The sequence below is a fragment of the Notamacropus eugenii genome, chromosome 1 (assembly GCF_028372415.1).
Source record: "Notamacropus eugenii isolate mMacEug1 chromosome 1, mMacEug1.pri_v2, whole genome shotgun sequence".
NCBI lineage: Eukaryota > Metazoa > Chordata > Mammalia > Diprotodontia > Macropodidae > Notamacropus > Notamacropus eugenii.
The window spans coordinates 624,697,027-624,712,402 of record NC_092872.1 but is presented as its reverse complement, the minus strand read 5'-3'; the positions used below and the strand labels follow the sequence as shown (position 1 = coordinate 624,712,402).

Below are 15,376 nucleotides of genomic sequence, written 5' to 3'. Positions count from 1 at the left end.
ATGAATTCTTATCCCAGAAAGCCTTGGGTTTATCAAAGATTAGATTACAATAGTCATTGACAACTGGGTCCTGTGTACCTAGCATATTCCACTAATCCACCTCTCTATTTCTTAGGTAGTACCAAGTAGTTTTGATGATTGCTGCTTCATAAAGCAGTTTTAGATCTGCTATGGCTAGGCCACCTTCCCTTGTATTTCTTTTCATTAACTCCTTTGATATTCTGGAGTTTTTGTTCTTCCAGATGAATTTTGTTGTCATTTTTATAACTACATATAGTAATTTTTGCGAGTTTGATTTATGTCATTTAAAAAGTAAATTAATTTAGGTAAAATTGTCATTTTTATTATATTATCTTGGCCCACTCATGAGTAATTAATATTTTTCCAGTTATTTAGATCTGATTTATTTGTATGAAAAATATTTTGCAATTGTGTTCATATTATTCCTTGATTTGTTTTGGCAAGTGGACTCTCAAATATTTTATATTGTCTACAGTTACTTTAAAGGGAATTTCTCTTGATTCCTTGCTGTCAGATTTTCTTAGCAATATATAGAAATGACAATGATTTATGTGGATTTATTTTATATCCTGCAACTTTGCTAAATTTAGTAATTCTCTAGGATTCTCTAAGCATAGCATCACATCATCTGTAAAGAGTGATTGCTTTGTTTCTTCTTTGTCTATTCTAATTCCTTCAATTACTTCTTCTCTTACTGCTAACTAACATTTCAAGTAAAATATTCAAAAACAGTAGTGATAACGAACATCCTTTTTTCACTCCTGATCTTACTGGAAATGTTTCTACCTTATCTGTATTACATGCAATGCTTGCTGATGGTTTTTAGATATATGATACTTATCTTTTTTGATTTGTTTTTTTTGAAATCATCTAAATTCTTATTTATTAGTAATAAAGATCAAGAAAACATAACAAAAAGTAACTCCTTTTATAATGACAGAAACTACCAAATTTTTTGGAATAGTTTACCTAGGGATACAAAAGACCTACACACACAAACACACACACACACACACACACACACATATATATATATTACATGTGTATTTTAAATACATATTATACACATATTATATATGTACTACTACATATGTTTTATACTCTTGTATATCCATGTATTTTTATACATGTGTAATACATACATGCCTGAAATAAAATGCCCTACATAACTGAAGTAACATTCAATGTTCATGGAAGGACTGAACTGATATATAGTAAAAATTATAACTCTTCATAAATGTGCATGTGTTTCATGCAGTACCATTCTGAGTATTATATGATTTTTTTATCAAATTAGTCAAAATCATAATAGAAAAGCAAACAGGCAAGAACTTCAAAGGATATGCTGAAGAGAAAAGTTGATGTAAATGGTCTTGATCTTCACAGGTTTAATTATAAACTGATTATCAAAATTGATACCAGCAACTCAGAACCTGCTTTCCCTAGAACTGGTAGTTCACATGTGTGACACATCCAGCCTGCAAGCACTGGCAGGCTTTTGCTCCTGAAGGGCTCTGACCATAACGGCTGTTGAGGGTTGAGGAGCAAATTTCTGCAGATTGGAACCGGGTTCTCTATAGCAATGGAAAGAGGGAGAGGAAAATGTGGCGGAGCTGGTTTATTAATATTATTTTAATTTTTTATATTACTAGTTTATTTATTTTAAGTTTTGAGTTTCAAATTTTCTGCCCATCTCTCCCCTCCCCCCAGCCCAAAACGCTGAGCATTCTGATTGCCCCTTCCACCAATCTGCCCTTTCTTCTAAAATTCCTCGCTTCCCTTATCCCCATCTCCTCTTTTGCCCTGTAGGGCAAGATAAATTTCTATATCCCATTACCTCTATATCTTATTTCTCAGTTGTATGCAGGAACAATATTCAACATTTGTTCCTAAAACTTTGAGTTCCAACTTCTCTTCCTTCCTCCCTCCCCACCCATTCACACTGAGAAGGCAAGCAATTCAATATAGGCTATATATGTGTAGTTTTGCAAATGACTTCCATAATAGTCATGTTGTGTAAGACTAACTATATTTCCCTCCATTCTATTCTGGCCCCTTTTTCTTCTGTTCTCTCTTCTGACCTTGTCCCTCCCAAACAGTGTTCACTTCGAATTGCTCCATCTTTCCATTTGCCCTCCCTTTCATCATCCCCCCATCCTGTTTATCCTCTTCTCCCCTACTTTCCTGTATGGTAAGATAGGTTTTCATATGAAATTGAGTGTGCATGTTATTCCTTCCTTGAGCCAAATGTGATGAGAGCAAGCTTCACTTTTTCCCTCTCACCTTCCCCATTTTTCCCTTCATTGAAAAGGCTTTTTGTTGCCTCTTTTATGAGAGATAATTTGCCCTGTTCCATTTCTCCCTTTCTCCTCCCAATATATTCCTCTTTGTGCTTTCTCTCTCTCTCTCTCTTTCTGTGTGTGTGTGTGTGTGTGTGTGTGTGTGTGTGTGTGTGTGTAATCCCTCCAACTACCCAGATACTGAGAAAAGTTTCAAGAGTTACAAATATTATCTTTCCATGTAGGAATGTTAACAGTTCAATTTTAGGAAGTCTCTTATGATTTCTCTTTTCTGTTTATCTTTTCATGCTTCTCTTGATTCTTGTGTTTGAAAGTCGAATTTTCTTTTCAACTCTGATCTTTTCATCAAGAATGCTTGAAAGTCCTCGATTTCACTGAAAGACTATTTTTTCCCCTGAAGTATTATACTCAGTTTTGCTGGGTAGGTGATTCTTGGTTTTTATCCCAGTTCCTTTGACTTCTGGAATATCATATTCCATGCCCTTTGATCCCTTCATATAGAAACTGCTAGATCTTGTGTTATCCTGATTGTACTTCCACAATATCGAATTGTTTCTTTGTAGCTGCTTGCAACATTTTCTCTTTGATCTGGTAACTCTCCAATTTGGCCACAATGTTCCTAGGAATTTCTCTTTTTGGATCTCCTTCAGAAGATGATGGATGAATTCTTTCAATGTTTATTTTGCCCTCTGGTTCTAAAATATCAGGGCAGTTTTCCTTGATAATTTCATTAAAGATGATTTCTAGGCTCTTTTTTTTTTTTTATCATGGCTTTCAGGTAGTCCCATAATTTTTAAATTGTCTCTCCTGGATCTATTTTCCAGGTCAGTTGTTTTTCCAATGAGATATTTCACATTATCTTCTATTTTTTCATTCTTTTGGTTTTGTTTTCTGATTTTTTGGTTTCCCATAAAGTCATTAGCTCCCATCTGTTCCATTCTAATTTTTAAAGAACTATTTTCTTCAGTGAACTTTTGAGCCTCCTTTTCCATTTGACTAATTTTTAAAGTATTCTTCTCCTCATTGACTTTTTGGACCTCTTTTACCAATTGAGTTAGCCTATTTTTAAAGGTGTTATTTTCATCAGCATGTTTTGGGGTCTACTTTAGCAAACTGTTGACTCACTTTTCATGCTTTTCTTGCATCTCTCTCATTTCTCTTCCCAATTTTACCTTCACCTCTCTTACTTGATTTTCAAAATCCTTTTTGAGCTCTTCCATGGCCTGAGACCATGGAATATTTATTTTGGATGTTTGGGATACAGAAGCCTTGATTTTTATTTCTTTTCCTGGTGGTAAGCATTGTTCTTCCTCATCTGAAAGGATGGGAGAAGATACCTGTTCACCAAGAAGGTAACCTTCTATAGTCTTATTTTTTTCCCCTTTTTTGGGCATTTTCCCAACCAGTTACTTGACTTTCTAGTTCTTTGTGAAGAGTAGGGTATATACTCTGGGGACCTGTAAGATCTCAGTTCCTCCTAGGAAGCATAATCAAGCCTGCACACTAATCTGGAAGCATCCAGAAACTTTTGTGCCCGGAATCTGTGAATAGTAGAATTTCCTCTCCACAACAGCCTCACCTCCAGTTCTGCCATGCCAGCACTCAGGACTGAGGTTCATATCAGCTGTTCAATTCCCCCAGGCGCTTTACAATGATGCCTCCAACAATGGATATGGGCTGCTGCGAGCTGTGGGAGCCACTGCTGTCTGCTGAGGCCTCCGATGCTGCCAGCTGGAGCCAGAACTAAGGGGAGGACCCTGCTCCCTTCTCGGCTAGCTGAAAATGCCCTCTCACTGACCTTTGGCACCTGTGGGTTGAGGGATCTGTGAACTCCCACTGCTGCTGCTGGGGATTCCACCCCCAAGGCCTGCTCCAGTCCTCCTCCTTGCTCTGTGAGGTCAAGGCTAGACTGGGCTCCACTCTGTGTATGGGGCAACAGACCTTTCCCATTGGCCTTCCAGGTCACCTTGGACTGGAAGTCTCCTTCACTTTGTCATTCTGTGGCTTCTGCTGCTCTAGAATTTGTTGAGAGTCATTCTTTACAGGTATTTTATAGGCTGTATGGGAAGAGCAACAGTATATGCATCTTTCTACACTGCCATTTTGGCTCCATTCCCCTTGATGCTACTTATCAAGCAAAGTCCTTTATGAAATTAAAGAGAAGCTGGAAGAAAATTTATTTTACCAAAAAGCAGGAATAATAATCATGCTATGAAATAATGTACAAACATACTCAATAGTGGTAGAAAATGGAGGTGAAGCATTAGTTGGGAAAAAATATTACATTAGATGTTTATATGAAAGGTATCACATTCAACATAGAGAAAAAACTACCATAAATGCAGTATATGAGGGCAAGATTCATTTCCCATAGGATATATAAAGGAGTAAACTCTTAATTAATGATTGATGACTTAAATTAACTACAAGCTCTTTTACATGTTTTTTCCCATGTATTTCTTGTCAAAGATCTCACAAAATATCTTTTTCTCTTGGCTTTATCAGATAATGGTTTTATGTATATTTTTCCTTGTTAGCTTCGCTAACTACTGTATTTCACTGACTTTTCTAAGCCTTAAGTAACTTCCTACAACTTAAGTACTTAGACACAGATGGGTTGTAATTTTCATTGGAGGGGAGAATTTCTTGATTCTGAATAACATAAATTGACAAATCACACATCTTTCATATATTTATTTGTAAGGTAAGGCCTTTTTTTATTGTTTATTCATTTTTGGAAAAGCCAGCTAAGGTAGCTCAATAGATAGAGTGGTAGACCTGGAAGTAGCAATAGCTGAATTCAAATCTGGCCTCAGACACTTATTTGTTTTATGACTGTCGGCAAGTCATTTCACACTGTTTGCCCCAGTTTCCTCATCTGCAAAATGAGCTGGAGAAGAAAATGTCAAAACACTTCAGTATCTTTGCTAAGAAAACTCCATGGAAACTATGATCCATGATGTCACCAAAAAAACCTGACACAAGTTAACAGCCTTCATTTTTTGGACTCTTTGTTAATTTTTATTTTTTTAAAAATATTTTTCCATTACATATAAATTTTAAAAAATTAATTTAGAGTTCCAAATTCTCTCCCTCATTTTCACTCCATTCCTTAAGACAGCAAGATATTATATATAGGGTACATATATTTAGTCATCAAAAACATATTTCCATACTAATCATGCTATGAAAGTAAACACCAAAAAAATGGAAAAAAAATTTTAAAAATTGTATGTGTTTAGTTGCATTCCAACATTGTCAGTTCTTTCTCAGGAGATAGATAGTATTTTTCAAGAAAAATCCTTCAGAATTGTTTTGGATCTTTGTATAGTTGAGAATAAGCACAGTTAAGATTGTTCTTACAATACTACCGTGTACAATGTTTTCATATTTCTCCTCACTTCCCCTTGTATCAGTATATATGTCTTTTCAGATAGCATTCCATCATAATTCACTGATAGTTTTCTTTGAGACTGTCTATACTGAATACTTCTCTGTTTCCTCTTTGTAGTTGTTCTTGTACTTAATGTAATACACTTTTTTTGCTTCAATATTATGCAGGGTGGCTGGGCTTAAACACAATCTCTCACATAGACATTTTTCTCCAACATGCAAGATTCACTTTCTAAAAGAATATAACAAAAATTGATGGAGAAAACTTAGGCATAACCTTGAATGCTAATGAGCTGAGCTTTCAAATAGAAATTTTAAAACAGATTAGGAATCAGAACTCTGTAAATTTATCACATATGAGAACAAATTTAAAACACAGAAACAAATACAAACATATACTTTAGAGAATGCAGCAAAGCCAGGCATGAACTAATAAGTAAAAATAGTTAATAAGAAAAATTATAAACAAGGAAACTTAAAATAGGTAACATCTGTATTATACACATACATACATGGAATAACATTAAATGTTTCAAAGAAAATTTTATTCAAATGCAAACAAAAAAGGTCTTAACAATATAACAACAGGGACAATTAAGTGACCTAGCTGATACAGCACTGACCCTGGAATCATTAGGACCTGAGTAAAAATCCAACCTCAGACTCTTATTAGCTGTGTGACCCTAGGCAAGTCACTTAATCCCAATTGCCTCCAGGGGAAAAACAACAACAAACAATTGTAGATGATTTAAGCTTCCTCTTTCTTTATCTCAGTAAATATTCAGAGATACAGAGGAAGTTTTGAATTTGAAATGATTGCTTAGAAAAATACATTTGATAGGCCCATAAATAACAAAGAGTACACTTATTTTTTTTTAGCATCACCCAATATATTTACCAAAATGGATAATATAGTATTATTTTTGAAAAGGCACTAATAAAGAAAAGCAGAAATGTTTAATGCATAATGTATTGATAGCTAAAGCAAAATAATAATAAATAAAGCAAATACAAACAATATGGATGCATATAAATTCTAAATAGCGATATCCTGAATAATATGCAGTCAAATAATTTCTAAGAAGAATATTGACAACATGTAGTGAATATTGTAGAGATCAGATAAGATGATAAATGCTTCTGAGATTTCATATTAAAATACATAGAATGTATTGAATATGTTTAGCTTTTATAAAAGAAGAATTGGGAGTAGGGGGAGAATAAAATTAGTATTTAAAGAACTATCAGGTACTATATTTATTAGATATTATTTGTTCATACTATTTTTATGAAAAAAACAGTTTGTTATGTGAAGACAATACAAAGACAGGAGTACTGAAGGCTGGAAAAGAAAATTTTCGATAATGAAACTGAGTTTTTCATTAAAGGTTATGTCAAAGCTATTGGCAGATATCCAGGTGCGTCTATAATAACTTGCCATATTCATTAAACTGTAAAATATCTACCCAAAATCATATTTTAAGAATCTTTGTTTAAAGTCCATTGCTCTAGAAGTTGTGCCCACATTAAGAGAATTATGAACCCTGACAAATATATTAACATACTTAGAAGTACAATTGTTCCATAATTACCAAAATTGACAAAAGGAGGTAGACCATTTTAACATGATCTTTCACCATGACATACATGCATCAGGAAAAGTTAAGAAATTTATCCAAGAGATGGAGATAACATATTCATTGAACTGGTAAATTAAAATGACTAATTTTGAATCCCACTGAAAAACTTTGGGCTAAAATCAAAATAACACTTGGAAAAATGAACTGTTCATCAAAACCATGCTTAGTATTCTGGCTGACAGTAGCATACTTTCATGATGAAGAAATAAATCAACATGTGTCAAAATCTCACGAACATAATTCTAAATGATATAATAACAAGTAAATGCAATGAGAGAACATATTGCATACTAAAATACTTTTTCATGATATAAAAACGTTGCAAAGTTCAGTGCATAATTAAATAAATTTATTTATATTTCTTTATTCTACATGATGTGTACACTTCTATATAAGGTAGCAGCTAGGAGCTATAATTCTACCCAGCAAAGTGGTAAGTAGGAGATACCTTGGGAAAAAAATTTTTTTTTTCCCAGTCTGAAAACATTTATTAATGTTTGGGTCAAGTACTGTTTTTCATCAACTCACCAAAAACATTTTGTTTAAAACCAAAAGTTAGTATTATTTCCAATGAGAAATCACTAAAATCTTTCACAATAAAATCAGAGATGATTCAAGAAAATCCACTATGTTGACTATTATTTGATACAATATTGGTAATGTTAGCTATAGAAATGAGAATAAGAAATCAAGGGAATAGCTCTTGGCAAAAAGGAGGCAAAACATTTCTTTTTGCAAGTAGCTTACAAAGAAAACCTCAGAGAATTCTTAAAAACTAATCAAAGCAATTAATTGTTTCATCAAACCAATAGCATGAAAAATCCACAAAAGCATTGATAATATTACATAGTGTCAAGAAAACCTAGCAGAAAAAAACTAGTAAAATAAAATATGAAATACACAACATATGAAGCAGCTGGGATTTATCCTACCAACCACATAGAAAGGAATTATATAACTATAATTATGAAATAATATTTATAAAAAGAAAGATGACGTAAATAATTGGAACTGGAGAAGGAAATGGCAAACTATTCCAGTATCTCAGCCAAGAAAACCACAAATAGGGTAACAAAGACTCCAACATGACTGAAAAGTGATTTAAAAAAGCAATAATAACAAATAACTGGAATTATTTCTGTAGCTTTGCCATGCACAAAATATTAAAAAATTGATGTTAGCTAATTAACGTATAAGTATAAACATTTATATTATAGAATGAAACAGCAAGAATTTCAAGGGAAATCATAAAAAAGTAAAAAATAGAAGTGAGCACTATAGAATCCCAAATTATTTTCATAAAGTAATTATCAAGATTATCTGGTAATGATTAAAAAGGTAGAAGTATACCATTAAAATATAGTACTAAGTAAATCCAACAAGGAAACATATAAAGAAGGTCAGTATCTAAAAAACTCCAAAACAAACTATCAGAAAGCTATTTGACAAGAACTACAGGGAAAAATGGAAAACAGTTTCAAGTTGATTTAAGTCATCAAATACTTAGTAAGATCTTACTATGTATCAGCCACCATGTTAAGTGCAAAAACTAAAATAACAAGCAGAAAGGACCTTAAATTCTAATAGAGTAGGACAGCATATAAAGGGAGCTTAAGAAGGGGAAAGGGAAAATGAATGGACATCACTCCCAGGCACAGTAAAGAAAGTCCTGTGGAGATATCAGCCTGGGGAACAATGAAGATCTAATTGACCAGGGACTCCTCCTTAAACTGGAGATTGTGGGATGAACTAGCCAACCAGAGGGAAAGGATGAGGGGGCAGAGGATGCTTCTAAAGTGAGAACTGATCCAGGTGTGGAGTGAATTTTCAGACTGAAAAGGTTTCTATGACATGGTAGACAGAAAATAGGTTTAGACAAGTAACTCATACCATATAGCACAATTAATTTCAAATAGATGAATGAGCTAAATATGAGTATTAATAATTCAAGGGAAAGAAAAAAAGCCATGTTTAAAACTCTGGCAAAATAGGCAGTTTTTATTATATGATATTTTCAAACTTTAGCATTGGAAAAATAAATATAGCTAGAAGAATAAAAAATATTTATGAGAGAAACTTTATTTCAAAGATAGCTGGGGAAATTCTGATTTGAAAAATGCATGAATATTTCACAAATCTTTAGGGATAAGAACCATCTCCTCAGGAGGCAATTATCAAAGCATATGAACCAATGATTTTTCGCAGAAGAAATAGAAACTGTTAACAATTATATGAAGAAATTCTCCAAATATTACTAATATAACAGAAGTAGCTAGGTGGTATAGTAGAAACAATGGCAGTCCTAGAGTCAGGAAGGGCTGAGTTCAAATCCACCCTCAGATACTAGCTATGTGACTCTGGGCAAGTCACTTCACACTGTTTGCCTCAGTTTCCTCATCTGTAAAATGAGCTGGAGAAAGAAATGTCAAACCACTCCAGTATCTCTGCCAAGAAAACCACAAATGGGGTCATGAAGAGGTGGACATGACTGAACAATAACACCCAAAAAAGGGGGTGGGGGAGCTTTGCTTTCCAGATCACCTAAGATGGTGACACTGCTTCTGGGAGGAGACATTCTGAATTTCCCTACCACATGAATGGCAGTAACCTTTTTTTGTAGGCTATGTCTTTAAAATAACCAGTATGATGCAGTCTCTGTCTCTCTCTCTCTGTCTCTCTCTCTGTCTCTCTGTCTCTGTCTGTCTCTGTCTCTGTCTGTCTCTGTCTCTCTGTCTCTCTGTCTCTGTCTCTCTCTCTCTCTCTGTCTCTCTCTCTCTCTCTCTCTCTCTCTCTCTCTCTCTCTCTCTCTCTCTCTCTCTCTCTCTCTCTCTCTCTCCTCTCTCTCTTCCTGCAACATCAAGAAAGGGTGAAGGTACTTTTGACCCATAACACAGGGACCATGAATTGAGTTTGTGATGGGGGAAGGGTTGCCTTCCTCCCCTCCCCCTTTTTACCCTGTTGCCCTGAGAAAAGGGCTTCAGGGTTTTGGTTGTCTCTTCGTTTTCAGTTATGGGAGCAAGAACTGGAGTCTCCACTAGACCCAGGGGTTCAAAATATGGTAAACTTGGAGACAAAATTTTAGGCCAAACATGTAGTCAGTCAGCTCAGTGAAGCCCTGAGAAGCCAAGATGCCTAGGACTTAACCCCAGAGAGGACTTTGGACTTAGAATTTTGTGGAATTAGGCTATACAGGAACCAAACTGTAAGCCTCATTCCTTTTTCCTCTCCAGAGTATCAAGTAGTGAAGGGAGGAATTACTTTCCCAAGCACTGGGAAGGATGTATGTTTATTCTTTCTATACCATTGAAGTAAATACTCCTTTATGAAAACAAATACAACTCTTAAGTAAATAAATGGAATTAGGGTGCAGGGAACACCTGCTAACTGGGAGAACACCATTGGTAATGCCTGGAGTCAATGGCAGAGAGACTAGTTACCCCCTCCCAAATTCCTTTATGGGTATTGGAGAACCCAGCAGGATGGGTGAAATATAACTTACGTGACCTTCAAGCAGTAAAGGTGAGGGTGGTCACTGTTACACTAATAATTGAAAATTAAAGCAAATCAGAGGTATTTCCGATTCACAAAATTGTTAAAACTAATAAAAGATGGGTGGGGGAGTGAAGAATTATTAGAAAACAAGCACACTAATCCACTTCTGGCAACAGTGAATTGGTCCAATTGCTCCACAAAGCAATTTGGAATCATAGGAGAAAAAGCAATAAATGATTTATACTCTTTATTTCAGTGATCTTCTGTTACTTCCAAAGGTGGTCAAAATGGAGGACTAAAATGAAGATTCCCTGTGTATTAAAATATTAATATGTAAATGAGTACATTGGAATCAAATTATGTGTTCAACATTTCTGGAAAAGACAATTAAGTTGTAGTATATGAAATGAAACAGAGAATGTTTCAGAGAAACATAGGCAAAGGTAGTCTGGTTCAGATGAACTCGTACTAAATATGAAATCAGAGGACTTAGGTTCTAACTCTATTTCTGACATTCACTATCTGTATCACCTTCAGCAAGTTGATATGTTTCTTCCCGAGGAAAATTAAGAGGTTGTACTAAATGAATTCTCAGAACTCTTCCAGCTCTAAATCTATAATACTATGCTCCTAAGATTTGTATGAACTGACACAAGACAAAGATAAAAACTGAAAGAACAAATTTTTATAATGACTACATAACAAAAATGAAGACAACATTAAAATCCAACAATTCAGATCAATCATTCTTGAAGCATTTTATCAAATTTTAGTATTTTCCAGGAACTGTGCTGGATAGTAGATACAAAGAAAAAGGTCAAACAGTCCCTACTCTAAGGGAACTGAAATTATCTAGAGAAGCCACTATTCATACATATAATTATCCACAAAATATTTTGTGATTGAATATGGGATTTCATCAGTGTGGGGAGTAGCTGGTGAAGAATAATTCATACCATGTCAGACTCTTTTGATGTATTGGTTAGTTTGCTGAATATTTTGTTTTTTAAAGAGTTTTGTTATAAATTCTACACAGTAGAAGCAACATTGTGTGATGTTCAACTATGAATGATTTAGCTCTTCTCAGTAATACAATGATCCAAGACAACTCCAAAGGACTCATGATGAAAAATGCTAGCCTCATTCAGAGAAAGAACTGATGGACCCTGAATGCAGATCGAGCATATTTTCACTTTCTTCATTTTTATCATGGTTCTTTTTCTTTTTGTCTGTTTCCTCTTTCACAACATGACTAATATACAGATATGTTTTACATGACTGCACTTATATAATATCAAATTGCTACTGTTTTAAGGAAGGGAATGAGGAAGGAAGGAAAAAATGTGGAATTCATTTTTTTAAATGAATGTTCAAAATTGTCTTTACATGTAACTGGAACAGTTAAATATTACTTAAAAATAAAAAAGGGAAACACAAAAGTAATTTTTGTTAAAGGTTTTGACTCTCTGAGATGAGCAGGGACATATTGGGAAATACAGGTGAAGAAAAGTCATTAATACTTTTTTTTTTAAAGAGGAGATAAGGTCCTTGAGTGGAGAAAAGGAAATAAACAATACCATTCATTACTTTTGATAAAATGGATGAGTTGGCAGCTGTTTAGACATGGAAGGGGTAGGGATGCAGTGAGGGAGAGTGAAGAGTGGAGAATGGCTACAGAATTGTCGCCCTGACTTAAATCCAATTCACGTGCGTGTCAGAACATCACCCTTGTGATGGCTTTGGGCCTCCTTGAAAACAAAAGATGAATGATCACAGCAACAGACCTAGGGGACTGAAAAAATGGGGATACTATCAAAAAAAAGTTAAGAAGAGGGAGCGGTTTAGAGGTAAGGGCAAAGATTAGAACTCCTGTTTTGTACATTTTAAATTCCTATGAGATATCCTCTTGAAATTGTCCAGATAGTCGGTGATATGGTGCTAGAGCTCAGGAGAGAGACTAGGACTAAATATAGATCTAGGAGTCATCAAATTAAGGATGACAATTAGTGCTGATTTCAAACTAATAAAACTAAAATTCAAATCTTTTGTTTAACAAATAGTAAACTACAAACATGGAAGACTATATATACTAAGTCAAAAATCACTATATCAGATGATTTTGCTTAACTTCCCTCCCACCCCCTCCATGGGGGTACAGTGACTGGAGTGTTGGTTATCAAGAAGTGTTAGATATACCAAATCAAAATGCATCAAAAATTGACAAAAATAATTAAAATGAGGGGAAGGAAAGTTTGTACTAGGTTATCTTAAAGGTTGCTTCTAATTCTGACACACTATGAATCTAAGTCTACCATGTGTATCTCAAAGCAGATATTAGAAATATCTTCACTGCCAAGATATAAAACTAAGTTCATTAACTGTGTTACTCAGCCATGTGGACCTTGGAGGTTTTGGTTTCTTTTCTTAATTTATGCCACATTTATTGGAAAGTCTTTGGTACCCATCAGTAGGATATTTTTTTAAAAGAAAGCACTTTGAAAAAGTAAACATCCCCTCTTCCAACCTCAGCATATTTTGATAACTTAGCAAAAACCTAAGAATGCCTTATTATATTGAAGGTTGCCAGTTTTATGAGCCCTCAAAATATCCATTATTCTACCTAAGTAATAGTATCACAGATTCTGGGCTTTGGAAAGCTTTCAGAGGTCATAGATGCCAACCCCTAACTAAGAAGGAAACTCTTTTATAATATTCTGAGAAGTGGTGATATAACCTCTGCTTGAAGATTTCCAGTATTTGAGAATTCACTGTTTTAAGGACAATCATTCCAACTGATTGTAGTTCTAATTTTTTACTTATATTGAACTAAAATCTTAGTGCCATCCCAACCATAGTTCCTAGGTCTGCCTTCTAGAGTCAAGAGGAAGAAAGCCTAAGATATTTTATAAACTATAAACCTTCAAATATTTTGAGAAAGTTAAAATAATTGTGGGTATCTAGGTGGCAAAATAGAGCACAAGGCCTCAAGTCAGGAAGACTCATCTTCTTAAGTTCAAATCTAGTCTCAAATTCTTACTAGCTATGTGAGCTCTTACACTTAAGCATTATACTTAACTTTGCCTCAGTTTCCTCATCTGTAAAGTGAAGTGGAGAAGGAAATGGGAAAACCACTCCAGTATCTTTGCCAAGAAAACCCCAAATGAGGTCGTGAAGAGTTGGACATGACTGAAAAATGGCTGAACAGCAACAAAAAATATTCCCTCCAAGTATTCTCTTTTCCAGGCTAAGCATCCTTCATCTTTTCAAATGATTGTGGAGTGGAATGATTTCCAGTCACCTCATCATCCGGGTTGTATCCACTAGATGTATTCTATCTTGTTAATGAATAAATGTGCTAATGATAAAATATGAAGTGGAGATAAATAATCTAATTTATTCTTCTATTTCTAGAATGAGCTAGTATGTCTGTGAGAATCAACCCAATCCTTATTAAGAGTGCCAGGCACTGTGCTAAGTGTTGGGGATACAAACAGAGGCAAAAGATAGTCTCTGCTCCAAAGATTCTACAATCTAATGAAGGAAAGGGTAGCCAGTTATTCAAGTTGTGCATACAACCAAACCAAAAACAAAAATCAGTCTATTGTCATACCTTAGTGATAATCACATATACATATACATATATATATATTATCCACTCACATAATATGTACACATATATGTATATACACGCATAGATGTATGAATGTGTATATATATGTATGTATTACATATGTGGTATATAGAGATAGATATAGATATATTACAGGTATATTTGTAGAAATTTTAAATTTATCAAAGGTTTTGCTTTCCAAAAAATTCTATGACATATGTAGCATGAAGATTATTACTTGTATATTCTTTAATAGGAAACTGAAATGACAAGAGGTTTAGAACTTGATGAAATACATATAGCTGGCAGATGGCAGAAATGGGACTTCACCCTTCTCTTTTAATTCTCCATCGAACCATGCATTGATGTAGCTATACATAGATTTTAAAAAATAACCAGATAATTGACAAATCATCAGATTCATTGTGAAGAAATAGTTTGTAAAGCGTTTCATAATCTTGTCTGAGTGCACCATGTTCTTATTTCTTCCCCAGTCCTGGAAGCTGTGCAGGCAAAGAGGATATGACTCTCCCTGTTGACTTGGCCTTCAATGCTTTCTTGGCCTTTTATTTTGGATTACGGGTAAGTAACTGAGATGGCAGGAAGCGTCTTATTGTCACAGAGGTTTCAATACAAGAAGTATGAAATAAACCAGTTTTGTAAATATACATATGTATGTATAGAAACCTACACATATGTATGTATAAAAACATGCATATATGCATATATATTTAAATACTTGAAATATAGTATTTCCCAGAATATGTTTCGTTCTCAAGGAAGTAGACCTATGCAACCCCAGATCTAGCAAACTTTAAAAAAAATTGCTGATGTAGACTTCCATTTCAAATATCACATATGTATTTACTTCTTGTTACCTTGTTTATCTTGAAGTTGTTATGAAGATGCAGCTTAGTAAT

At 34.4% G+C, this 15,376-nt stretch overlaps 1 protein-coding gene across 3 annotated transcripts in view; it reads left to right on the top strand.

The window, feature by feature from the left end:
• Positions 1 to 15,376, top strand: part of KCNU1 (potassium calcium-activated channel subfamily U member 1) — a 290,355-nt gene that overhangs the window by 22,703 nt on the left and 252,276 nt on the right. For all 3 annotated transcript variants that reach the window (XM_072635213.1, XM_072635212.1, XM_072635214.1), the window contains exon 4: positions 14,951 to 15,038. In XM_072635213.1, coding sequence (XP_072491314.1) covers positions 14,951 to 15,038 — 88 coding nt within the window. The remainder of the gene's footprint in view (positions 1 to 14,950; positions 15,039 to 15,376) is intronic.